The 27887-nt window shown below is 33.9% G+C and overlaps 1 protein-coding gene across 2 annotated transcripts in view; it reads left to right on the top strand.

Moving 5' to 3' along the window:
• GNPDA2 (glucosamine-6-phosphate deaminase 2) overlaps positions 1-27299 on the top strand; it is a 27783-nt gene extending 484 nt beyond the window's left edge. The window contains exons 1-6 of one of the 2 annotated variants that reach the window (XM_007450297.1): positions 2545-2703; positions 6746-6847; positions 7914-8096; positions 13911-14095; positions 19714-19888; positions 26259-27299. In XM_007450297.1, coding sequence (XP_007450359.1) covers positions 2580-2703; positions 6746-6847; positions 7914-8096; positions 13911-14095; positions 19714-19888; positions 26259-26320 — 831 coding nt within the window. In that variant the 5' untranslated portion in view covers positions 2545-2579 and the 3' untranslated portion in view covers positions 26321-27299. Of the gene's footprint in view, positions 1-2544; positions 2704-6745; positions 6848-7913; positions 8097-13910; positions 14096-19713; positions 19889-26258 lie in introns of those variants that run through there. The other variant, XM_007450298.1, reaches the window with a different exon arrangement.
• Positions 27300-27887: the final 588 nt, after the last annotated feature.

The following is a 27887-nucleotide window of genomic DNA, read 5'->3' on the forward strand; positions in this document are numbered from 1 at the left end:
AAAAGCACAGAGCAGCGATTCTGTAAGCCTAGATTCCAGATTCTAGTACAGATTCTAAAATAGCTGTGTATCCCAAATCGTCTAGAAGTTCCCATCCAGCTTTAAAGTTCTGAGGTTTGTGTTTGGCAGCTCTTTGTCCAAGGGACGCACACCCAAAATGAATCAGCACCAGAGGAAGATGAGGGCAGGGGTGGTGCTGTGTCATTTTTTGAGTGCTGTCGGGTCAAGATGTCAGAGAATGGTCGACCGCAGCAGCAGTTCAGATGTGTGAGGATTGGCAAAAACTGGAAAAAGACACATTTAAAAATCTGAACACATGTGGCATTCTACTTTTCTCTGGGTGAGGTGATTCATTTGGGACTTTTGGAACTGAACTGTAGACTCGCGGAAGAGTTTAAGACAGCAAAACGTGCCTGTACTTGGTCTGAGAGGCTTACTTGAACCTCTGTGCAATGAAGTCATCTTGTATGATGTTATTTTCCAAATGTGTCCTGATTGTAAGAATCACCTGTGATATTTGTAAAAGTGCAGATTCCGTGGACCCCATTTCATATCTTCTGAAACACCGTGTCCAGGGAAAGGTCCGGGGAATCTTTTTAACAGGCATCCTAAGTGATTCTTCCTTATAAGGCACTTTTGGGAAGCATGTATCTTTCAGTCAGATAGGCCCTCCACCACTTAATAGCTTTATAACATCAGTAATAAACTTGTGAGTTGCAGTTTTCTTTATCTGAAAAATGAGGATAAGTTCTTCTTCAGAGACTATTGAGTCTAAGCCCTTTGATAGTAGTAGGATCCTTGTTTTTGACATTTTTGTGTCTACAGAGCTTAGTGCTTGGCATTTAATAGGCCCTCCCTCACAAGTGTGTTGAACTGAGAAAAGAAATAGCATGCCCCAAAACACAGAAGACACTTGGAAAGCTCTAATGCCATTCCTCCTCCTCACCTTACAGGGTTTTTTTTTTTTCTCTTTTTATCAGTAGTCATTTTGCTGAATATTCTTATTAGAGATAAGTATATCTCTTGATGGTTAAAACAGCCAGGAAATGTTTCTGATTCTTTGGTGTAACTTTGAAATTGTTTCTGCCATTAGATTATTAATGAATTTAAATGGAGGCCAAGTCCATCTGTTGGACTGAATTCATGACTTACTGTGTAAATTATTGTCTGTAAATGATATTTATCTCTTGTTATTGTGCCATAACTCTAGATCATGGTGATCGTAAGTTTTTGTTATGCCAGAATCTAAATCATCATGTTCTTAAGGACATATTTAGATTCAGTGTTTTCATTGTAATAAGATCTCCTACTCCCACTAATGTAAAGATTTTGACTTCTTTATGTATGGTTTGTGGGTACAGAATTCAGGACTGCTGAAGCCATTTGTGAAAGGATTGGTGTGAGTAACAAATCCATTTAAGTATAAAACTAAGAATTAAAATCTGGGAATTATGGTTGTAGAACACATTGTAAATTTTATAAATCTTGGCAGTATAAAATAATACATCTTACAGAAATCGGGGTGGGAGGAAGTGTAAAAATGCGATTTTCACATCTTTCATGGTAATAGGTCAATCCACGTTGTCTAAAATGGAATCATATAGTTTTGAAATGATGCTGATCTCTTAATATATGTATAATATTTTTTCTTAACCTTAGAATATTTTTTTAGGAACTGAAATTGCTTTTTGTGAAGAATTTTTTCCCCCAGAGATGAGCAGTTTCTTTAGTTCACTTTTTCTTTTGCTTCTGTTTAATGCAGAAAGAATTCAATTCGTTATGCTTTTTGTTAAAAATAGCATGTCTAGTATGATCCCATTGTTAGAAATTATTTCTATACATCCTATTTATATGTGTGCATTAGATAGATACCTGGAATGATGTATACCAAATATTAATGAGCATTATTCCGGAGTGGCAGGATTTGGGTCGATTTTTTTTTTTTAACTTTTTTGTATCTTTCTGTATTGATTGAAAATTTTTAAAGTGCAGGTATCACTTTTATACAGAAGGGAGGTTTGGTTATTACATCATTCATAGGGAGAGTTCTGGATTTTAGTAAGTAACCCAAAAGATGCTGAGTAATCACTACTACCATTAATTTGCAATCAATAAATGAGTGCTGCTTTGTTTGCCTTTAGATTTGTTTTATGTTGCTTTATATAGTATACCTGTAGAGATAGTGCAGTGTGATGTCTTTATGGTAAATTTGCCTTGATATAAATTTCAGCTTTGTGACTTAGTAACTGTGTGAACTCAGTCAAATTGTTTCAGTCCCTCTACTCATCTAAAACTGGATGTTGTATGTACTTCAGAAGGTTGTTGTAAGAATTAATATTTGTACTTAAATGACCTAGCCCACTGCCCAGAACTCAAAGTTCGTTCAAAAGAGAACAGCCATTATTACTATTTTAAAAGTACAGATTGTATTTGTATACATGCATGTCTTTCTTAAGTACTGTCCTTTTTAAAGTCATCAATGTATTTTACTTCTGTTTGACTGTAAATTACTTAAAGTGCTCTACAATGGAATTTTCTCAGGTTTGAACTTCTTGTCCTGGAAGCTGTGCATCACCATAATGAGGCTTGTAATTCTTGATAACTATGACTTGGCTAGTGAATGGGCAGCCAAATACATCTGTAATCGCATCATTCAATTCAGACCTGGACAGGACAGATATTTTACACTGGGTTTGCCAACAGGTAATGCACCATTTTTTTCCATATTAGGTACTCAAGGTTGTGGGATTGAAGGCTTTTTCTTAGTAAAATATGTTTCCTGTTTATTTCTTGTCATATCACTGATTTAACATATTAGGATATCAAGTCAAATATATAGATACAGACATATCTGGTACCTAAGTTTCATTACTATTTGTTAAAATTCTGTCTCACCTACCACTCCAGAATTGAAAAGGAAATATAGCTCAGGTCATGTCATGATATTTTTTGTACCTTTTTCTAGTAGTCTTTTGTTTGTATTTAGGGATGTTGCTTTCACTATTCATGCAATTTCTTGGGAGATTAGCCTTCTCATTGATCATTAAGAGGTACCTTAAATATGTACTACTGCCTCTTAATTTTACCTCATATGCCTCATATTAGCTTATTAGCCCTTTGCTATTTCTGTGATTATTTTCTATTTTAGAAGTATTACAGGTGAAAAATTGAAGACAGGTATGTCTTCATGACAGAATGAACATAAGCATTAATTATACACTTTATTGGATTTCGTTCTCGGTTAAGGTTTTTCTTAAAAAATAACCAGGTAGTGTCACTGATACATGGTACTTTATTTGATATTGTTGACTTACATAGGAAAGAGTTTTGGACCTGGAATCAGAGCTGCTACTTTCTTGGTGACTGAAGGGCATTTATTCTACACCATAATCTTGTTTTTCTTACTTTTAAGGAAGATAAGGAAATTAATAGTTTACAATGCTGTTTTGAAGCTCAAATAAGAGCAAGTCCCTTGTATACTGTAAACACTATGTAAATTTAAGGTTCTCTTAAGTGTGTTTTATTTAAACAGTATTTTTTCCTTTTGCTCCTCCCCCCATACATGTCAACTATAGAAAAGCTACAATCATAATTGTTTTTCACTTGCATAATTTCCATGAAAGATACTATTAGCTCACCAAGTTGATTTTTTGTTTGTTTGTTGTTTTGCTTTTTGTTTTTCGGTCCATGGCAGTAGGTGTTGGTAAGAATGGCAAAGGAATTTTTTTTAATTGTGCACACCAGAAATGGGCCCCCTCAGCACCCACAGTTCTGATATGTGAGCCCCAGTGGTTGAACATGGCCTCTGTATCAGTTTGCCTTCTGTAAACCGGGCCATGCTCAGACTAGCTGCCTTAATCACTTTGTCTTAATTATGAAGAAATAAACAGTAATTTGAGTATGGGAGCAGAAAGGCTTCAGAGCCATAAACGCCAGCAGTGCTAAACATGTTTTTGTGTATTTTGATATACAATTCTTCTGCTTTATTTTGGATAGTATTACTGCCTAATAATACCTCTGCTAAGGGTATATCTCTGGAAAACCTTTGTTAACATTTTCTACTTTTCTCCTTCATTGACCAATGAGAGTGTTAATCATGCCTAATTACACCCCACCAAGCACAATTCTGGGGAATATCTGTTCAGTATATATCTTTTTTAAAAAATTTTATTTATTTATTTATTTTTGGCTGTGTTGGGTCTTCGCTGCTGCGTGTGGGCTTTCTCTAGTCGTGGCGAGTGGGGGCTACTCTTGGTTGTGATGTGCAGGCTTATCACTGCGGTGGCTTCTGTTGTTGCGGAGCACGGGTTCTAGGCGCACAGGCTTCAGTAGTTGTGGCTCACAGGCTCCAGAGTGCAGGCTCAGTAGTTGTGGCGCACCGGCTTAGTTGTTCCGCAGCATGTGGGATCTTCCCGGACCAGGGCTTGTACCCGTGTCCCCTGCATTGGCAGGCAGATTCTTAACCACTGCACCACCAGGGAAGCCCTGTTCAGTAATATATTTATTGAAGTGATGTTGACAAGCTTGACATTTAAGGGCCTGCATGCTGTGGGCCCAGCCTGCCTCCCAGACTTATTCCCACTATTCCTCTACACTGAATCAGGGTAGGCAGGTTACATTGCTTGTAGTTCAAAGAACAGGCCTAAACTTGCTGGCTTTACTTTCACTCATGTTGCTAGCATACTGTATAATAAGAACTTTATGAGAATCTCTTGAATATATGGCTTCACTGCCATGTGTGTGATATTTGGCACATTCCTTAATTTTTTTACCCCAATTCTTCCACCTTCAAAATGGGAAAGATAATGCCAATTTCCCAAACTTGTGAGATTTACATTTGCTAATGTATGAAACACCAGCATAGCATCTAGCACATGGTAGGCATACAAGTGTCATCTCTGAACCTCCTCCCCCATCTTTTTTCTATTTTCAATTACAACTTAACCCATTCTTTGATTATGGGAATTTCACTTCTTCAGAGACTCAGTTGAAATGCCATCTTTCATCCTTCCTCCCACAAGCAAGACTATAGTGTTTTCTTCTTTGATTCACTATACTGCCCCAGACTTCTTATAGGTTATTTATATTTTTCCTTGTGTTATAGTTACTTTGTACTTGTCTATCTGTATTCTGTGAGTTCTTTTAGGGTAGAAACAGTCATAATCTTTGTTTTATTTGAATCATAGTAAGCACTTGCTAAATTAGTTATGTTAGTAAATGAGTATTGCAAAGCAAATATATTAAAATGAAGTTTCTTTTACCAGTTCACCGTGTACCATATCTTCCATTGATTGTTTTCTATTCAGCCACTTTGATTAAAAAGTAGAAAACGAATGTGTTTTTTATCACTATTGTGACAACTTCTTTTTATATTCATATGTCCTTAAATTACGGAGGGAGTCCTATAACTATTCTCTTGACACTGAAAGATACACACAGAAAATTTGTTATGCTTCTAGAAAAGGAGAAAGAAAAGCATACTTATCCATCTTTTATCCAGGTTTCATGTTAGTGGGCTGTAGTTCTTTGAGAAGGAATTGTAAAGTTTGACCACATAAATTTTAAATTATTAATGACAATTTAAAACAATATATGTGCTTAACTTTAAGAAAACGTATTAGTCTTCTGTTCTGTGAACCTGTATGATATTTAGCCACTTCTATTATTCTGTCATCTTAAATGAGAGTCAGTTTTTTTTACTACTCTAGATTTTTTTTGTATTTGTTGTTTTTTTGTTTTTCTGGTGTTTTTTTTTTTTGGCCAGAGACTGCTTAGTTCTGCCATACTTCTCCCTGCCTCTTGAGAAATTTTGTGTTTGGGTGTTTTATTTTGTTTTGTGATGGTGGGTGGACTAGAAACCAATACTCTGACCAGGATTGTGTGGGCCAGGTTGCTTGTTGTAAGAATGTAGTCAATCTAGTCTTCGAATTTGTAGTTAAAATGAAAAAATACAGCAAATTTAAAACACAAAGGGAGGCCATCCTCAAGTGGCTAAATTCGTTTATCTTTATTGTGTCGTTTCATGGAGCACTATCAAGCAGATCTTAATTTTATAAAACATAAAAGAATCACATTTATAAAACAATAACATTAAGAACTCAGATGAAGTATCCAAAGCCAAGATCCCATTTCCTAGAAATCATTTTACTTTATACATTTTAGCTGATATATGCTGAAAATAACACAAAATGAGAAACAGGAGCTCCAGTTAAAAACTTAAAGGATAAGCCTCCTCACTCAATCCTTGTCACTTTCTATTTTGAAAGTAGAGGCAGTGTTTAAATTCAGCTCTGGTTTCCCTTTTGATTTCATTGAATGGTCAATACTTGACCTATTTATGTATCATTTATGCTACAAATCCCTCTCTAAATAGTTTTTTCTCTAAAGGTGGGACGTTTATTTTTCTTCTAATTCACATGTGCTCTCTAGAAGTTTCTAATCCTGGAATATACACCATTAATTCCAAATAACCAACGACACAAGAATAATTTTCCAAGCTATAATTTCTGCTGACAGATTCCCAGCTTTATTCAGCAAATTCTAGTTTACTAAAATTTTAGGTTACCTTGTAGAGAGACGAATTCAACATATATTGGTTAACTGAATGTGTATTTAAATTGATAATTGTTTGCCTAATAAATTAGAAATATAAAATACTATTAAGAAGAGAATAAGGTTAATATAAACTTTTTTTTAAATTAGATTTACAAGTTACGTTAGAAAATGGAATCTTTATCTGTTTTAGGGAGTACACCTTTAGGATGTTATAAAAAACTAATAGAATATCACAAGAATGGAGACCTTTCTTTTAAATATGTGAAGACCTTTAACATGGATGAATATGTAGGTAAGCTATATTATTTGAATATATTATTTGGACATGTTATATTTTAAATAAAATTAATATATTGAGAATATTAACATTATTTAAATTTGTTTTGAATGTAATATGAATATATTTCTAGAGTATAATGTATTACCTTGTAGTGGGGTTGGGAGTTTATATAAAAAAAACTATTTTTGTAATGACAGGCATGACATAGTAGAAGGACCGTGAGACTAGAAATGAGAAGATTTGCATTCGTCTTCAGCTATGCCACTTACCAGTCCTGGCTCCATCGACTTTGATCCAATTCATTCACATTTCTCATTCTCTCTTTTTCTCTTTTTCTTTTTTTCTTAAGGCAAAGTTAAAACCAGTGTTGTTGTGGGGATAAATGAATTAATATGTATGTAAAAGTAATTAGTAAAATATTTTTTAAATATAAGGCTATTTGTAGCCTTGAAGCTTTTATAATTTATTGATTGTGACCTTGCTTAACTAGAAAGATCAGTGATACATATAAACTCTGTGTTAAAATTAAAATTTTATAGGTACACATTTTTAACGGTTGCCTGAGTCATTGTCAAAGAACTGTTGTAATTTAGTATACCTTGCATGTAAATAGGAATAACAGAGGAAGAATGCAGATCAAGACTTCAGTTGTGTGGCCATTTAATTTATGTTGAATTTAACACATAAATCAGTTTTATTGGTTAAAATTTTGTATTTTAGAAGGGGAATATAGTGATTACATGCACATGAACTAGACTTCTGTGCTCCAGCCCCTTTGTGAGCTCTGTGACCCTGGGAAAGTTACTTTTCTGTGTTTCTGTTCATCTATAAAGTGAGATTGATAATAGTTATTTCCATAGACACTGTACACATTAATTGAGTCAATACATAAATGTACAGTGATTAAAGTAATGCCTGGCACATAATAAGCATATATTCCATATAAAAATGCTTTTAAATTGAATATGGTATAGAAATGTTACATATTTTAAGTAGCATTTATGGCTTAATCAGAAAAGTAAACTTTAGATTTATTTCTGGAAATAGTTACATTTTTATTTATTAACTCTGTATTTAGGACTTCCCAGAAATCATCCTGAAAGCTACCATTCTTATATGTGGAATAACTTTTTTAAGCATATTGATATAGATCCTAATAATGCTCATATCCTTGATGGGAATGCTACAGATTTACAAGCAGAATGCGATGCATTTGAAAAGAAAATAAAAGAAGCTGGAGGAATTGATCTTTTTGTTGGAGGTACGTAAAACATTTTGTCATTAATCATTTATTAATATTTGGATTAGGTGCTTTAAAAAAAAACAAAACTTACCTTCATGTAATATAAAGAACATCTGTGACTGTCTGTAATACCCATTCATTCAGCTATTGATTTCTATTTTACTTTATTTTCATCAAAAAATAATCTTAAAGTTGCAAGTGGGGATTGTTTAAATTATGGCTTGAGAAATAGGTCCTAATCCCTGCCTAATTACCTCTTTAGAACTGATAGTTTACCACATCTTAGAAAACGAGTGATGTTTCTTTTCCTCAGTGATACTCTTATTCTTTTACTGTTTCTTTAAAACCCCAACCCAGCTTTCTTATCAAATTACAGCGTTAAATCTCTGAAAGTCTGCATGTGGAACAGGTGGATTTTAACATTTCTCTACTGATCATTCAAATTGCTTAATTTCACTAAGAAATGAGTTAAGAATGTAAGATTTTTATCATCAGCCTTTAGTTAATATGAATTAAGCTGTATAATTGTCTTAATAAACTCTAAAGTAAATGTTTAATTAACTAATTTCCACTTGAAATTTATATATATACATGCACACAAAAACATACATATGTGTATGTATATTGTGTGTTCATGATCTACCATTGAAGAGGTGAAAGAATCTCTTCCTTTGTAATGACAATACGGTTTTCTGCCATCAGTATGAAGCATATGAATAGTACATCATCTAAACTGAAACCAAAATTGTTTTTTGCCAGATTCTTTAGTATTCAACTAAACATACTAAAGCTCTAAATTAACATTAGATATATAGAGATAGATATATCCATTAGATCCAGGTATATCTTACAATTAATTTATTAGAAGACTGCTCAAAATTATATGAATTAGGTCTTCAATAGACCTGTACTAAGGTTAATTTATGGTTGAGGTGGCCAGGTATTGTTGAGGTGTTTGGTTGCCTTTGGAGAAAATTGGGTTTTATTGTCAGACAAAAATTAGCATCCTGTTTTGGCCACTTACTATCTGTAAGATCTTAGGAAATTTATTGATTTCAGTAAATTAGTTCAGTGTACTAATTCAATATAATTAAGCTATTTGTAAAACAGGATTATATTAACCATTTCAGAATTGATGAGAATTAACCACATTATAACATGTATAAAATGCCTTGTGCAGTGCTTGGTATGTAGTTGGTAATCCATTAAGTGTTACTCCACTCTGTCTCTGAGGTGTAGTTTCTGAAGTAATTTTTCCTTAGTTCATTGAATGTCCTGCTCTTTTACTGATTTACCTCTAAGGGTATCCAGCAAGACTGAAGTTTTTCTCTTTGAGGAAATTGTTATCTCTACCTAGCAGAACTAATATCAATTACTTTCTTAAATAGACAGGATAGTTTTTTTATCTGAGCAAGAATCCAAGTTAGACTAGTTTGCTTTTCAAAATAGAAAGTATCTATTTTTTAAATAAAACTTGCTAATATTACTTCGCTATTCCTGGAAAACATTTGCATTCCAGTTTTGTCCGTATTGCTCAATTCTGAGATAATTACCGTTTGCGCCTACCAATATCAAGGCCAAGGCAGTATATATTTGAAAATGTTTAAGGAGTGCACTACCCGTGCATTCTTTAGATTTTCTAAACTCTACCGAAATCAAGTAGAATTACTGTAAAATAATATACCTAAACTGTTGATCTTAGTTATATCAAGAAATATTTTCACTCATATAACCATTATACAAAAAGATATGGCAATTATTAAAACTTTAGTATTAAAAGTGGCTGAATGGATAACATAAATAGTATTTTTTTACTTCTTTATTTGAGGACTTATTTTTTCCTGTTAACTTATTGACCTTATATAAGGATTCTTGTGACAAATCCCTTGGGGTCTCAATGCCAGGAAGTAGAATTTACTTGGGGGAAAAAAAACTGATAAGAACTCTTTAACTCCATTTTGTCCTTTTGCCTACTTTCCAGAAAATGTTTTAGCTTAATGTAATGTTTAAGGTTTAATCTCCCTTTTCAGAGATTTATAGTAAACTTTCTTCTTTCCCCATAGCTTTAAGCCACTTCTTGTTTCTTTGTAGCTAAAGTTTTTCAGTGCATTTCCTCACAATAACCCACCTTAGTTCTACCTTTGAAACTAATGGAGCATAATCATAATAATTTATGTTCATCACTGACTCCTACTACTAAAAAGAACTTTATTTTGTTTTTTAACCAATTTTTGTCTTAAACTTCCTGTAGTTCTCCCCTTGCAAAAAAATTTAACAGGATTTCCTTTCCTCTTCCATTAACACCTTCATTGTAGTCGTGGGCTAATCCAGGGTCGGACAGTTTATATTTATTATCGAAGGGACATATAATTGTGTATAGGGAACGGAGGGTTGGCTTATTACATTTTCTCTGAACTTTTTCCTGTTTGGGATACCCTATTATTGGATCTGTCTTATGAAAGAATCTCATTTGATTCTTCACCTTTGTTGATCTAGGTTGTTATCATTTGGATATTCAAGATGAGGCTTGGTATCTGGGTCTTACCACTTACCCTTCTTTTGTTCCAGGGTTTGGTTAATAAAAACACTAAGAACTGAGCCAAATGGGATCAAAATATCAGCTTTATTAAAGGTAAAGTTGGATTAGAGATTGCAGGTTGGGCTTGAGGCCAGAATGGGGTTTCCTACTCCTCCCCTCTGAATTGGAAATAGTAAGACCAGAGAAGAGCTCCAGAGTATTAATCCACGATTGCTCACTCCTGGGAAATGGAGCAAGAGTTCCCTTCCCTCTATAGAAAGGAGAAAGGAGGAAATACATACTCAGAAGTTCTCCATCTGATGACAGAATTGTTGGGAGAAGGAATAAGGTGTATCATGCAATTCATGATCCATACCCAGCAATAAAGTACACAAACATGAAAATCTATAAATAGACTCTAAAAGCATTATTAACTTTAAAATTATCTTAAGATAATTTGTGTTTAAAAGGTAAAAATAAGACGCTGGGGAAATTTTTAACCCTCTACTTTGGTTACATGATTAGATTCTTTGATTTGCAAGTAAATGTAGTCTACTAATGAGATCAAAAGTGAATTTATTGGAATAATTCTGGGGTAACTCACAGAATTGATATCAGAGTTGGAAACAAGTCTTTAAAAGAACAAGAACCAGGAGCCTCAGATCAACTGAAGCAGGGACTCACCTGATCCTCTCCTGCAGTGCTGTCATCAAATGCCTCAGCTCTAAATGGCTTCTTTCTTTCTGTGTTGCTGGTCAAGTTTCAGATTTATAGAGAGAAATTCTGATTGTTTCAGCCTGGCCTAAGTACTTGTCCTTAGATCACAACAGTTCTGCCTAAACGATATGAGATATAGGTTGTTATGACTGGTCTAGCCCCTGTTGTGAGGGGAGCAGAGCAGGGTAGAAGGGGGCAAAAACTGTACTGAACATTCTGAACAATACCAACCATCCATTCATTTATTCAGCCGTTATTTATTGAGGGCCTCCTGTGTGTCATGTATTCTAAATAGTAAGGATACAGTTATGAAGAAGAGAAAGTCTACTCTCATGAAGTTTACCTTCTAGCCCACAGAACTATAGACACAGGAAAGACACACAATCCAGACTCAGAGGTTTTAGGGATGTTTCATAAAGGTGTTGATATCTCGGGCTTCCCTGGGGTGCAGTGGTTAAGAATCCACCTGCCAATGCAGGGGACATGGGTTCGAGCCCTGGTCCGGAAAGATCCCACATGCCGTGGAGCAGTTAAGCCTGTGTGCCACAACTACTGAGCCTGTGCTCTGGAGCCTGCATGCCACAACTACTGAGCCTACGCACAACTACTGAAGCCCTCACACCTAGAGCCTGTGCTCAGCAACAAGAGAAGCCACCGCAGTAAGAAGGCTGCGCACCGCAATGAAGAGAGCTCCTGCTCGCCGCAACTAGAGAAAGCCCGTGCACAGCAATGAAGACCCAACACAGCCAAAAATAAAATAAATTAAAAAACAAAAAAAAGGTGTTGATATCTTAGTCTACAATTAAAGACTGAATTAACCATGGTGTTTAGAGTTCATGATTATTTTTCAGAAAATTTTATAAGGCTTTGTAAAACATTCTGAACATTTTAAAAATATAATTTTATATCAGGAAAAGCTCAATTTTTGATAGTTACTGATAGTAAGGGAATGTATTGACCCTTCTCCATCATGAACCATTCCTGATAATTTCAGCTTTGCTGTACACTTTTGTGTGACCCAAATCACCGATGAGACCACTAATACTGATCTTTGAGGACCTCCTATTTTTTCTGGAACTCTTTTATTTCCCTGGTTCCATCCTTTCCTCCATAGAGAAATATAAATAAAAATATTTAGGCAGTTGTATACTTAAGAGGAAAAGCAGAACAGTTTTACAAATCTAGAGAGAGATGCATATCTGTGATTTAAAATAGACAAGCATATATATATACTTAATAGTGGAAACAAACCATACATATTAACCACATATAGGTCTGGCTTTACGTACTAGATTAAAAATTAATCCTATATTGTTACAAATTCCTAGATTATTGTGCTTTGGTAGTTCATATTTGCTTCCTAAGGTTTTCAGTTCTTCCTTCTTCATTCAAAACCAGGTTACTCTTTGTCATATTTTACTTTGTTGTAGCCTGGGAAAAAGTTGTTAGAATTGTGTGTTAAGAGCCAATAAGATACACCTATATATCATTAAATATGCAGAATATAAGTATAACTGGTATTTTGACCCAGAGAATTTGTGGGTTTATTTTTTTGATTGAACTTGCCAGAAATCTGACTAGCAAGTAGGGTCTATGTATATAAAACTTGATTTACTTAAGCCATAGAAAGATTCTTGACTTTATGAAAAGATTTACCTCCAATTTCCTTCAAATAAGAAATGTCATATTCTTATCTATATTTGAGAGGCAGTCCTAGAATATTTCAGCTGGCAGTAGATCTCCTTAAAGCAGAGTTTTCAAATTGTGGTTGTCACACATTATTAGGGCATGAAATCAATATGGTCAGTCACATCCACCATTTCCCTTTGTATGTTTTGTTAATGAAACAAAATGTAATCAAAAGTAGCTTGAATGGCTCCTCGTAAGGGTATTTCATGCAATTCTTGTTTTAATTGTATTTATATGTGTACTAGATTGCAGTGTCAAATGTATTTCTTGCAGTAGGTTGCAGTCAAAAAAGTTTGAAGAAAACTACTGCCTTAGATAATATCTTGTCCAATCTAAACATTTTTATAAGTGAGGAAACTATACTACAGGGAGGTCCAGTAGTTAACTGCCCCATCTAGACTAGAACCAAGCAAGTTAAAGTGTGAATATAAAGACCACTGGGTTAGGAATCAGAAGATTTAGATTTGAGTTTTGTCTTAGTATTTACTAAATTATTTACCTTGAACAAATCATATATTATCCTTGAGCATCAAAGTTGCCTTTTGAGCTTAAAAAAAAGGGGAGATGAGGTAAATAGATATGGTTAATCTGACTATATCACAAGATTGTTAAATATATGTGTTGTTGAGAGGATGCATGTGAAATTGCTTTATAAAGTAGTATTATAAAGTGATAATTTTGCTGTTAGAATCATGCTAGCTCAATGCTAAGCATATGGAAAACATTGAAATACTTGTTGAATCAAATACAGGAACAAATCTTTTACTGCAGCGTTAGAAATTCAGCTATCAAATAAAACAAGGTAAGCGTGTTTATGACTATTTCTTTGGTCTTTAAATCATGTTGAACTTTGAGAAACCTTATTTACTTATGTATATATGTGTGTGTATATGTATTTCTTTTGAAAGGAATTGGTCCAGATGGTCATATTGCTTTCAATGAGCCAGGATCCAGTTTAGTATCAAGGACAAGAGTAAAGACTCTAGCAATGGACACCATTTTGGCAAATGCTAAATATTTTGATGGAGATTTATCAAAAGTGCCAACTATGGCTCTAACAGTTGGTGTGGGGACAGTGATGGATGCTAGAGAAGTAAGAATTAAATGTTCTTTTATGTTTTTCCTTTAATGTCTATAGACTTTGGAGAAATTGTGGTGTCAAATAAGTGCTATTTTGGGTCAATCCTATTTGCAGTATAAATTGTTGTCTAGCTTTCAGTAATTTCTTTCAGGCTCATTGCCATGTTTAGAATTCAAGTAAATTAAGTCTTTGGAGCTGGAAACTAAAAATTAGGCACCATCTCTTTTGGGGTACTGCTTTACTTGCCTCTTCTTGTTTCACAGTTTGAGGTCCTAAAATCACACTGATCATATAGTCTTGTGAAAGGACTGTTGCAACAAAGATGCAGTCATAATTAACATTAAACTGCTTTTGGAGGCTTAGGATAATTTAGTGTAATGTGATTCTTGACTGTAGGAGGATAGCTCAGTTGGTTTCCAGTGGGAAAAGAACCCCTTTAGGGCTGGATCTGTTCTAAATTCAGTATGTTTAAGGCGGCAAGAGTTCTGAACAGTAGACTCAAATTTTTTAGTTTTTAATTGGGCTGTCATTTCCTGCCCTGAGAATAACAGACCAAATTATAGTCAGCTCATGATTATAAGTGGTTAAATTATATGGAAACCCAAAACTCCATTCCTTTCTGGCAGCAGGATTGGACAGGTCCAGAGGAAAGAGTACAGACAAGGTATGGTGAATGAGTAACTGATCTTAATGTAAATATATCTAGACTTGAATGCACAAATAGAACTGTCATTCAAAATGGAGTTTTACATCTAACGATAATTGGTTTATGAAAAAAGACCTTCTAAAGACTGAAATTTCATAGTAGATAAATTGAAAAAAAATTAGAGCAACCTTAGTTCTAAAATATGAAACTGAAAGTTATGCAAAACGATTTCTTACATATAAGAAAATTAAGGTTACAGTGCAACTCTTATGCTAATTCTTAGAATTAACAGAATTATTCAAACATTGATTTTTCTTTTGACTTTTCCAACAAAATTATATGATGCTATTCACCTCACAGTATTCATTCCCAGCATGACTGTAAAGAAAATTATGGCAAAACTTTTATTATCTAGTAGTTTTCCCAAGGACTTTAGTGCTTTATTATAGTTGATTTACAATACTGTGTTAGTTTCCAGTGTGCAGCAGAGTGATTCAGTTATATATATTTTTTTCAGATTATTTTTCATTATAGGTTATTACAAGATATTGAATAGTTCCCTGTGCTATATAGTAAATCCTTGTTACTTATCTGTTTTACATATAGTAATTTGTATCTTTTAGTCCCATACTCCTAACTTACCCCTTTCCTGTTGGTAGCCATTAGTTTCTGTGTCTGTGAGTTTTTTTGTTTTATATAGATTAACTTGTATTGTTTTTTAGACTCCACATATAAGTGATAGCATATAGTATTGTTTTTTTCTGTATGACTTACTTCACTTAGTATGATATTCTTTAGGTCCATCCATGTTGCTGCAAATGGCAGTATGTCAAATCTTTGTTATGGCTGAGTAATATTCCATTGTGTGTGTGTGCACCACATCTTAAACCAATCTTCTGTTGATGGACACTTGGGTTGTTTCCGTTGTCTTGGGTATTGTCTTGCTAGATTTTTCATAGCATTCTTTTGAAACAAGTATCACATGATTATACTTAATGACTTTCTTTTATCTTCAATTTTAATGGGCTTCATGTGTACACATTTTCATCTGCCAGTGGTTTTAACTGTGATGTGAGCTGTTCTTCAGTGTCATTTTCAATAACTGCAAATATATTTAAAATTTAAATCCATGTGTGGGACAGATGTCACTGTTGAGTGGAAAGTAGGTTTGAATGGGAGACAAATCTTTTAAGTGGTCAGTGCATCAATAAGAATTTTCATACTTTGGCAACTCAGATAATGAGGACCTTCTGTACAGACCCTGGAAGTGACAACCCAGAAGTTATTACAGGTTTCTTAAGACTTGGGAATTGTCCACTAGGTAATGAACCACACAAGTCCCTGCCCTCAATTTTCACTCCTTCCTTGCTTTGAGGCCTTACATTGATGTTAATTAATTGTGAAATATTCTACTTCTCTAGCCCTTGCTTAGCTAAAATGGCACCTGTTTTCAGCTTTCAGAGTTCCATTTTCTGACTGTAATTCTTATAATCAAAATTATTTTCTTTTCTTTTACCACAGTTTTTGTTTATAGTACTTTTTGCAGTTTATAATTGTTTCTGTATGTTTCGTTGTTTAATACCCTTCCTCATTAGTTTATAATCTCCAAGTGTTATGAGTCATGTATATCTAGCACAGTACACTGCCTGTCACATAATAGGTATTCAGTAACTGTTGAGAATAGTTTGAATGAATTACTTTTGCCCATAATTCATTTTGGACAAAGTTGGTTCTATCCACAGCTTGGCTGTCTACCTGAACCACCAGATCTGATTTTTATTGAATTCTGGCTGTTTGACGAAAGCCACATTTACCCTCAAAGGATTAAAGTTTGTTTTTACTGAGATATATTTAAAGATAATACTTTATATTTTAAAGGTAATTTCAAAAGAAAAGACACAAATTGTTTTTAATTACTGTAGCATCTTTAGAATTGCTTATTACATATAATTATAATAATTTGAATGTTTATTCTTGCGATGACATAAGGAAAAACCAGTAAGCTTAAAAATCTTCTTTTGATTTTGTTGACTTACTGAATGTCACAGAAGTCACCAGTGATAAGTTTTTAATTGTTAAGACCATCATCTTTTCTACAGGTCTTATCCTACTGGGCTTCTTTTCATCATTTATTCCTATGGACTATTTCTTCCGTCATAAACCTCTACCATTATTCTTTTTTCTTTCTGACCATTCTTTCTCAGTATGCTTCCCTGGCTCTTCTTCCTCCATCTGCCTTTTGAATGTTGTTGTTACCTAGGGGGTCATCTCCTAGCACTGCATATTCACTACGCATACTTCTGGGCAGTGACCTTTTTGTGTGCGTGTTTTTGGTTTTTTTTAATTAACACATCAATAGCAGTCACACTTTGGAACCCTGTTCTTGGTAGATTTAGTACTATTCTAAAAAGGTCAACTATGCTCAATACAGTGATAACTACCAGTACATATCTTTAGCCAGTTCTTTTTCTGAAGCTACAGATTTCATATTTCCAATTGACTCCTTATACTTAAACTGTTCAAAATTTAAATTCATCTTTCTACCAAAATTGTCTCCCTCCCTTGGTGAATAGCAACACCCTCCATGAAAATTATCTGAACTTGAAACGTGTGTCATTCTCAGCTTCTTCACATCTAACCAATCACCACATTCCACCATTTAACTTAGAGATAAATAAGGATCCAGCCCTCCATTGGAACAGAGATAAATCCATCGGAGCTGCCTTACTTCTGGTCTATATCAGTTTTGTAAGGATTATTGCAAACGCATCCTAAATCATGGCTATCTCCATTCTTTACCTTTCCTGTTCTCTATTACAGCCTGAATTTTCTTTTTCCAAAAACATAGTTATTACTCATGCATGTAATGAAGAGTCTCTGATTCCTTGCTGCTTCATCACAAGATGATATCTAGCCTCTTTGGCATAAAATGCTCTGTATTATCAAAATTCAGTTTTCAGCCATTTCATTTCCCTATGCTCAGCCTTACCAAATTTCTAGCTTTTTATTGACCACCCCATAACTGTCTGAAATGCCCCCTTTTCTTTTCTGCTTATCCTTAAGATTTGGTTTCAGATAGGGGTACTCTTAAGCTTTTTCACAATACAAGAAATACTCTCCTTGAGAATAGTGGAGCAGATAGAGTAGAAATAATCATGTATTATCAAAGTCAAATTATATTCCAAGAGGGATTTTCTTCAATTTCTGATTTTTCAGATATTTCTTCTTAATTCTCAATTAAAGGTTATATATGTCTTATTGTAGTTGTTAAGGATATGGATGCTGGAAGCAGACCTCTTGTTTATATAGTAGCCTTACCAAGACCTTGGGCAAGTTACAGAATATCTGTGCCTCATTCCTTATCTGTAAAATATGAGTAAGAATAGTATTTATCTCACGCTGTTGATGTGGGTAGTTAAATGAGAGAATAATTCACGAAAAGTGCTTAAGTTCAGTGTTTAACTTTGAAACCACCAAATCACATTTTAAAACTCCTGAAATAAACTTCAGAAAATATCCATCATGCAGCAATCACTACATATTCTCATTTAATGTAGTGTGTGTTAAAATAGTTTTAAAAAGCCTTTTCAAGTGCTAGTATAAGGACTTCTGCCAGATTGCATACTAATCACTTAAGGGACCCTGATTCTTGGGTCCTAATCCCAAAGATTCTGAATTAGAAGACAGGGTGGAGCAAAGAACTTGAATATTTTGGTTTTTTTTTTTTCAAACTCCTCTGTAACACGTATCAGTCTTAAGAAAAAAATATTAATTTCCAGTAAGGAAAACTAATAGACCCATTAATCAGTGCTGTGCTTACCTTATTATATCAAGCATTGCTAATTTTTAAAAAATGCTTTTAATTATAGGTGATGGCATATTAATTCTTCACTGAGCCTAGATCTCTATACTTAAGAACAAGAAGTATCAATAAAAACAGTAAGAATTCATACATATCTTATTTCATTCATTAATCAAATGTAGCTTCAAAATGAAAAGTAATGAATCTTGATAAAAGAAATACAGTAATATCTGGTTCATTAATCTTTAATTTCCTGTTTTAGAAGGTCTGGTTATAAAATGTGAAATACAGAATTTTTATGTTGTTACAGATATTTTAGAATTACAACCACTTTAACATTCATATTTTTTTTAATTATGAGGAAAAAAACATGTTTAAAGATTTATTACAATACATAAACTGTTTAACTTGTAAAAACAGGATTGATTTTCTGCTAAAAATGTTAAAGAAAAGATTCATTCAGACACCTGTATACACTCACTCACATTTGCACATGTTCTTTGACTTATCTCATAGGCTATCAGGGATCTGGGACAAAGACCTTGGATTTTCTGTACCTAAGGATGGTCTTAGTTATGTGTGTTTAAAGGACAGTTCCTGCATTTAAGTAGATTCTGAACCCTTCTTTAAATCTAGTTTTGTTCCAAAAGAGCTTTAGATAGCACCCGTTCAGTGAAACAATCTTTAGGCTCATTTCTCTAGATTACTTTTAAAATACCTTATTTCAGAGTCTTTTGCTTTTCCAAAGTAATATCTATTGCTTATCTGGACTAGAGCAATTTGATATATCATTCCTGGTTATATAAATTCTTTGTTGATCTGTAACTCTGCTGTTGCAAAACAGCCCTTTTGTTTCTTTTTCTTCATTCTCCCAGGTCTCTTCTTGCACATCAGTATTTAATGTGTTAATTATCATAGGCATTATGGTATATTCAATAATACTCCATTACAAGACACTATTTTACTTTGTTCAGCCAGTAGTAGAGATACACTTTGTGCCTGCCTGTTACCTTAAAGAGCAGAAATAAATACCTTGAACTATGAAGAAATATGGAGCTGTTTATTTTTATTTTAACCCTCAGAAAAATATTGGTGCTAAATTCTTTGTTTTAAAAAAATAGAGCTTCTTAGTCATTTGGAACATGTTTTAAGAACTGACAGGTAATGTTCACGATTTTTCAGGTAATGATCCTCATAACAGGTGCACACAAGGCATTTGCTCTCTACAAAGCAATAGAAGAAGGAGTCAATCACATGTGGACTGTTTCAGCTTTCCAGCAACATCCCCGAACTATTTTTGTATGTGATGAAGATGCTACTTTAGAATTAAGAGTAAAAACTGTGAAATACTTTAAAGGTGAGCACTGAAATTTCAAAAGCAGACTGGGAGAATATTCCATTGTAGATGACAATTAAAACTTAGTATGACTGGGGAGTTACATTCTGCATTGTGGCCTATTGAAAACTGGCACTGTTCTGAGGATTAGAAATGTCTCACTTCAGATAATACTAGCTTTCAAAGTAATTTCCTAATGTTTTTTCTTGAAGAAAACCTCTTCAGTCAATATTTTCAGTAAACAAGATGTTTCTTGAAATCCAAAATTAAATATTTTACTTTCATATTGAATATACAATATTAAATAGCCCCAAAGGAAATGTATATATGTCCTTTCTAATTTTTTCGTTGTTTACCTGTCCCACCCTAACCTCTCAGCTATGTTTAGAATGAAATCAGGGGATAAGATGGGTTGCCCACTATCTCATTTAATCTTCACAATAAATTTTGCTAAATGTCAAACAGTATGGAATAAACTCTGCAAGTAAGCAGGAGTTTGCCCAGACTTCTGCATATTTATCTTCCTTTTGCTTCTTCCTACAGTCTAGTTCAGTAATTTTTAAACTTTACCATACCATACACACACACACACACACACACACACACGTGTGTATATCTATATATATATATATATATAAAACCATATACACTTGCTGTGATAGGTGTTTAAGAGATTTTCAGGGACAGTTTTGAATACACTCAGTTTAGAAGCCATTCCCTGCTTGAGTCAACTCCACATATAAATACACACACATAAACAAGCTGTATAAATAGGTACTCTTTACAAAGCACCTGTATTTATATAGCTGATATGAAAATATTATGTAATTAGTCATATATATAGTTCAGTAATTCACAAAGTATGTAATAAGTGTACTACTGATACTATATGAATGAAAATACGTTTTAAATCTCTTTAATAAAAGGTGTTAAAGGTTTCCTTAGTGTTAAGCACTTAGATTACTTCCAGTCATTTATATTTTTATCAGTTAAATTACCAGTTTTTTACCAAGTCACAAATATACCAAATTAAACTGAAAGTTGTTAGCTTGTTAGTAATTTGACAGATAAAAGCAGAGAATAGCTCAGTTATGGGTTGTGAATAAGACAGAGCTCTTAGATGGCGTTTTACCCATCTATTTCCATGTAGTCCAGGTTTCATCACAAACATTATATTCCTTGAAAAAGTTAATAGAAGGAATTTTCATTATCCAGATGTGTGTGTGGGGGGCGTGGGGTACGTGAGCCTCTCACTGTTGTGGCCTCTCCCGTTGCGGAGCACAGGCTCCGGGCACGCAGGCCCAGTGGCCACGGCTCACGGGCCTAGCTGCTCCGCGGCATGTGGGATCTTCCCAGACCGGGGCACGAACCCGTGTCCCCTGCATCGGCAGGCAGACTCTCAACCACTGCGCCACCAGGGAAGCCCTATCCACATATTTTAATAACAGTTTTGAGGAGATTCATTTAACATTGCCACTTTCTAGCACCAGTAATCCCCAGATAAACTCCTTTACTTGTCTGATTTTTGTCAGTTTGGTTTTTATCAGAAAATTTTTACATTTTAGTGAAGTAAACATTTAATAATAGCCAATAGTTATATGACCAGGTGCTATTCTAAGCATATTATACTTACTGATTTACTTAAATCTCATAATTCTATGACATGGGTACTCTTATAATCCCATCTATAGGTGAATTAACAGGCTTAGTAGGGATGTTAAAGTCACTTAGAAATTATTTTCCATTGGAGCTGTATATATTTCTGAAGAGATTCAGGACATCAGCCTCTGTCAGGATGCCTCCTTCAATATGGAGAAGAATGGATTTGCAATATTGTTCTGGGCTATATATATAGACCTCATCTTACAGTAAGATATTTTGATATTAGGTAGAATGGCTTCTTAAATTTATACATGTTATAAATGTAGTTTTATGTATTTGTCATATCCTTATTATTGTATCACTGCAAGATATACTGGAGGAAATGAATCCCTTAGTTATAATCTGTAATTCTTCGAACACCATTCACATCACTACTCTTTCTTCTGCCATCCCTTTAAAAGTGTCAACAGGAATCTTAAAGGGTTCTAATTATTTAGCTCTTGAAGTCTAGGTTAACTACATCTAAAACAATAAAAATCATTAGCATATGGAAGTTTATTTCAGTATATATCTTTTGAAAGATATAAGTAAATCACAGGAAAACATTTTAATAATTTGTTTTATTCTAGTTTTTTGTTTTTAAAAAAATAAAACCTATGTTTTATGTCCTGAGATAATATATTTTCAAGACATCATCATCATGGTGAAAATTCTTTTTGTTTTATCCTTTTTAGGCCCTACTCCAATAGCTCCAATAGCTTGATAGAGGCTGAATGAATTCAGATTGAACCAAACTATAAAATCTATTATATTTAACTTTTCTTCTTCAAGCAACATCAGAAAGTCTATGCATTTTTATCAATACTCATTAGAATTTACTTCTGTTTATGATTTAAGTAGCAGTTATTTATTTTTATCACATTCTTGTATAGAACGTTGTCAGTTTTTACCTTTAGTCATAGTAAACTCTTGATTTATTTTATTCAGAAAGCAAGTACTAAAATTTCCAAGATTCTTTTTAGTTTGGAACTAGCTTTATGTTATGTACAAGTTATAGCCAGTGTTTAGTTTTTAAAAAACTTTACAAAGGAGTTGGATTTTTAATGTTTATCCTGATGTTTTAAGTTGTGTGTTTTTAACCTCTAATGTATTCTTTCCATGATCAAAGCTTTAAGTGAATGATAGATGAATTATATCAAGTAGAATGATCCTCAAAGAGCTGATACTCTGGAAGAGGTATATCTTCTAAAGCACATGGCTGAGATTACCATTGTCTTTGTTGTCCCCTCTCTTGGGTCTCTCCAATTTCCATTTTGCTGCTTTATACATACTGGTTGTTAAACTTTTCAGTTAAATATTGTTTTAAATAAGATTGGTTCTATTTAGAGATAATTATCTGGTAAATATTTTTCATTAGCAGATACCTTTTACAGTATAAAAAAATTACCCTTTAATGTTTATTTTTGGTAAATGTAAACTATATTTTCCAGTTAATGTCATCAGCCAAGAAACATGGGTTACAGTGCCTTCAAGTACATTGTCTCATGTGTTGTTATACCCGAAAGAAGTACAAGTATCCCTGCCTGAAAGTAGTTGGCATTCTTCATAAAACTGGCTCACTAAGTGATTCGAGAAAATAAAATGTAGCTCCATAACGGTAGGGACTTCAGTTTTGGTTCATTGCAATAGTTGAGCATCTCAAAGGGTACCTACCTAGTACACTGGAGACACTTGGTAAATTCTAGGTAGTTGGGCAGGTAGATGGATGACACATGACATTGATACCATTTCAGTTTAAGTGCTAAATTATGTAAATCACTGTGAAGTCCAAGGGATGTTAAGGGAGAGATTTTTATAGTTATATAGTAGTTGATGAAAACTTGAATGGAGCTGATGGGACTGAGAGCTGTAGAAGATGGTAACACTTAGATTTGAAGAGAATGCCATAATCAATAGCACAGGCATAAGGATGAGCTAACACAGTCGCAGAAAAAGTTCCTCTTAATAGAGAACAAAGTATACCGATAAAATGGGGCTAGCTTATACTTTAAAAACAAAATTAAGAGTGAAAAGGCAAATGAGGGCTTGCATATCAGTGGCCTTTCAAAAGGGTATTGGGGGGAGGGGTTATTAGCCCTGAGAAAAATATTCTTATGTATTAACATTTTTTGAGCAAAGAACAAATGCCAATAAATCAGTGTGCTTCAAATCCAGCCTCGGAGATAGTTTGCATAAAACAGTCTAATGAATGAAGTATTTGTTGGTTTGTCCACATACTCATGGGTTTTTATCACAGGCTTTTTGTCTGCACTGGTAAGCATGGAAGGGAGGGTTATATATAACTTTATGGAACTGTCACTGTAGAAACATTCAAGTATCAGAGATTACATTATCTCAGACATATATACCAAACATCATTATAAGATTTTATGCACTATGTTGAGTACATTGCTTTCTTTTTTAAATTTTTGAGCTGAGGTTACTCCATTTTATAAATAAGGCCAAATGGATAAATGGCTGCCATATACCTGAGGTGGAGGCAGAACCGATCAAGTGCCTTTATGCTTAGTTTGGTACTTTTTATACATAATTCTTTCATTTCCTGGGTTAGCTGTGCTCCTTGTTCTGCTTTCTTCAAACTCTTCCCATTACTTATTTTAACCTATTGACCCTTCTGTCCCTCCAGCTGCACGGAAGGCTTAACTTCAGTCCCTCCACAGTCCTACCTCCAAGATTTTAAATTTATCCTAATCGTAAAGCATCCTTTCCTTTCATGTCTAGCCATTCTGCCAGTGCCCTTGATAGTTTTCTGTCTTCAGAACCTTCAACTACAGAATCTTGGTCTCTGCTCCCTCCTTTTCTCCTGCCTCCTTTTAAACAATATATGTTCTAGATTCATTTTAAATTTAAAAAAAGCTTCCAGAGACCATCTCACTGAATCTTCACAGATTTTTTAAAGTAAATGTTTCTTGAGCTTCCAACATGTATCATGACCTTTATAGACCCAGGACTTAGAGCAGTAAATTTAAGGTCCTGGACCTCAGATTCTAGTTGGAGACATGGTAGGAAAAACATTTTCTAAGAGTGAAAATTGCTCTAAAGAAAGTGAAATAGTAATTCATTATAAGGTGACATTTGGGCTGAGACCCAGAAAGCCAAAAGGAGATTATCATGCTTTGCTCAGGGAGAAGAGCATTCCAGGCTGAATGAGACAGCAAATATAAGGACCCTGTACTATAACCAAGCTTAGCCTTTCTGAGGTAATAGCAACAAAGCCAGGGTTGAGTGTAACACAAAAGGGGGAGAGTGGGGAGGACATGAAATCAGAAGGATAAACGAAGACAACAGAATAAAATCTAAATTATATTCTAAGTGACAAGAGCAATTGGAGAATTTTAAGTTGGGAAATGGTATAATCTAGCTTGTTTTTAGAAAAACTGGACAATGGGAAGTGATGAAAGTAGGGTGCTTAGTTGGTAATCAGATTAGAGATGAAAGTGGCTTCGACTAAGGGCAGTGCTGTGGAGATGAAGTGTAGCTAATTTGGGATATATCAGTATTTTGAAAGTAGTGCCCACCAGTCTTGCTGCTGAATTTAAAAAGAGAAAAAAATCAACAGTGAATTTCAGTTGTCTGGCTTTAGCAGCTCCTCAGAGGGTAACACCATATACAATATTTTTAAAGAAATGGTTTAGAAGGGGAAAATGGGTCTGGATGTTTTTAACAAGTTTGAGGTGCTGATTAGACACTGAAGTGAGCTGTTGAGTTAATTAGCATTCTCTCTTTCAATTTCACGAGTGAATATTTCTCTCTCCTTTTAAGACTGTTCCACTCCTGGTTTTTCTCCTACTACATGTATACTTAAGTGTTCTCTGCATGTCCCTTTGCTTATCTCTTAAAAGTGGGTCTTCACAGTTTGGATTTTAGAGTGCTTTTGCAGCCCTTCTGACAAAGTACACCTTCTTACTAACAAGTACCCTGTCTCCTCGATCCAGTAATCCCATTTCCTAAGAAAACCACATTATGAGTCCCTTTCCCCAGCCTCCATGTTCTTAACAACCTGGTAAATTTAACTGATTTCTTTAACCTGCACAATATAAAATCTTTAGTTCATTAATTGGGACAGTTTATTTCCCCAAATATGATACATGTGCATTAAGACATGAATAACTGGAATATATTTCCCAAGAACCTTTAATAAAATTAAGGACAGTTTACAAGCATACCAATTATAAGATGAAATTTAAATTTACTTGCAAATTGATATTTAGGTTATCTTATTGTTTCAGTAAACCTCTCTTTGTGGCTTGTAATTAACACCTATTGTAAATACACATGTCAAAATAGTGGAAAATAATTTGCCAGATGAATAGGTAGGGTAATATATTAGAGAACTAATGTAACAACAGTTCTGAGCCCCTTGTTGGAGTCTGTTAGATTAACTGGCAGAGGGTCAAACTCAACAGACTTTTAGATGTAATTAGTATTCAAATTTGTTATTTTGTCATACTGAAGGAAGTTCTAAAGACAAGAACTGCCCCTACTTCTGGTTACTCACAAAGAACCTGTACCCATTCCAGATACATGGTTTCAACTAAATTGATATATGCTAGGTAGTTAAAACTAAACATTCTGAAACATTTCTATTTGCATTTTTCCAATAAATTTAACTACTTTGTACTAGATGGGAGCCAGTATACTTGTATTTTAATATGAAATCTTTTGTTTTCTAAATGAGATATAGTTCAAAATCAGAACTACAACTAGAACTGTGCTTTTTTTCTTTAAGGTTTAATGCATGTGCACAATAAACTTGTGGATCCACTATACAGTATGAAAGAAGCAAATTGAAGGAAACTGGATCAAAATTCTGCTTGAACGAACAGAACACTTTTATACTTAGATGAATTTTCAGCTATGCAATATGATAAAACTTGGGGAATTTTTGAATACTGTCATTTTTGAAGTCTAATATCTATGTTAAACATTCCATATTTACAATGTGTCCATTTTATACTAGGGTTTAGACGTAATTGGCTCTCACAATTGATCAGCTAGTTGTTACAGAAGCCACAGTCACTCTATAACATAGCACAGAAATGAAATGTCTGCCTGTTTACAAATTTTAAGTCATTTTAAAGGTGACAATTCTATACATAAAGTACCAAGTATATGACTCCAGTGGCATTATTAGATTTTAATTTTTTAATCACAGGAAGACACTCCAAGCCTTTCAGGTATCAAACTACTATCATTGCAAGCCTTTACTTCCGGAATGCTATCTTTATAATATTCTCTCTGCACAAGCTTTCTGCACGTGGTTGCCTTAGTCATCTTCCTGCAGTAGCATCTGGACATCACAAGTCCTGCTATATATTGTTGGTACAGAAAATTTGAAGAGACTGCAGTGCCTAAAAGTACAGTTTACGTCCTTTTGGAAAGTATGTATAAGTGCATGTTTTTTGTGCACCACCTTCTGTAGCACTTTTTTAAACAGATATGCTCTTATTTTTAGTTAACGACTTGGGTTCATGCACTTAATTTAAGTATTTTAGCAATTAGGAGCTTTATACCTAGCAGCACACTTAAGGAAATTATTTTTTTTTGAAGAAAATTTTCTGATTATAGTTAAACTTCATAAATGGTTAGCTTTATTCCTTACATATATATAATGTCTAAAAGGATATGATGAAGTATAATATAAAGTTACTGTAAACTATTTTAGATTGCCATAACAACTTGCATTATTAACTTGCAAATAAAAGTATATTGTTTTCTATCTTTAACTCAAATAAAGCTTATAATAAACAAATGTAAGTTATCTAAATTTTATTTCCAACAGTGAAATTGAACACATACATCTGAAAGATTCTAACAATTAACAGTAGCTGTGAGCTTGCGTTTACTTTTTATTTGTTGTCATTATGCAGTTAGATTTAAATTAAAAGACAATGTCTCTGCCTATAATTCTTAGTTCTGCTCCTTGGGGAGTAAAACATGCTTCCTTTTCTCTGCATATTTTGCTTTTTGTAAGTCCACCTAGTAGAAGCATCACTTACATACCTGCTAATTGCCTATGTGATTGAAATGTATTTACAGTTAAGTTCCTTAAAACATTTAAATAGAAAATTTAAAAATAAATAGGACTGTTAAGATAAAATATGCTGCTTTAATTCTAGATAATGAACTTCTAATAGCCTTAAGTATTACAAATGGTTTTTGAACAGTAAGTGAAATCAGTATTATCTCCCAGTCCCACACCTGGTAATAAAGTGTTGGTTAGTGCAAACTACCTTAGAAGGTCATATAGTTTAGTGAAAAAGCTAAAGACTGGTGCATGGTTCAGCTGTTATTTCTGTGCTTTAAATGTGCTAGCTGAAACAGAGTCAAATCTCCTTTCCATCACTGCCCTGTAAGT

The sequence above is a fragment of the Lipotes vexillifer genome, unplaced genomic scaffold (genome assembly GCF_000442215.2).
Source record: "Lipotes vexillifer unplaced genomic scaffold, Lipotes_vexillifer_v1.1 scaffold1187, whole genome shotgun sequence".
In the NCBI taxonomy this organism is placed as follows: Eukaryota; Metazoa; Chordata; class Mammalia; order Artiodactyla; family Lipotidae; genus Lipotes; species Lipotes vexillifer.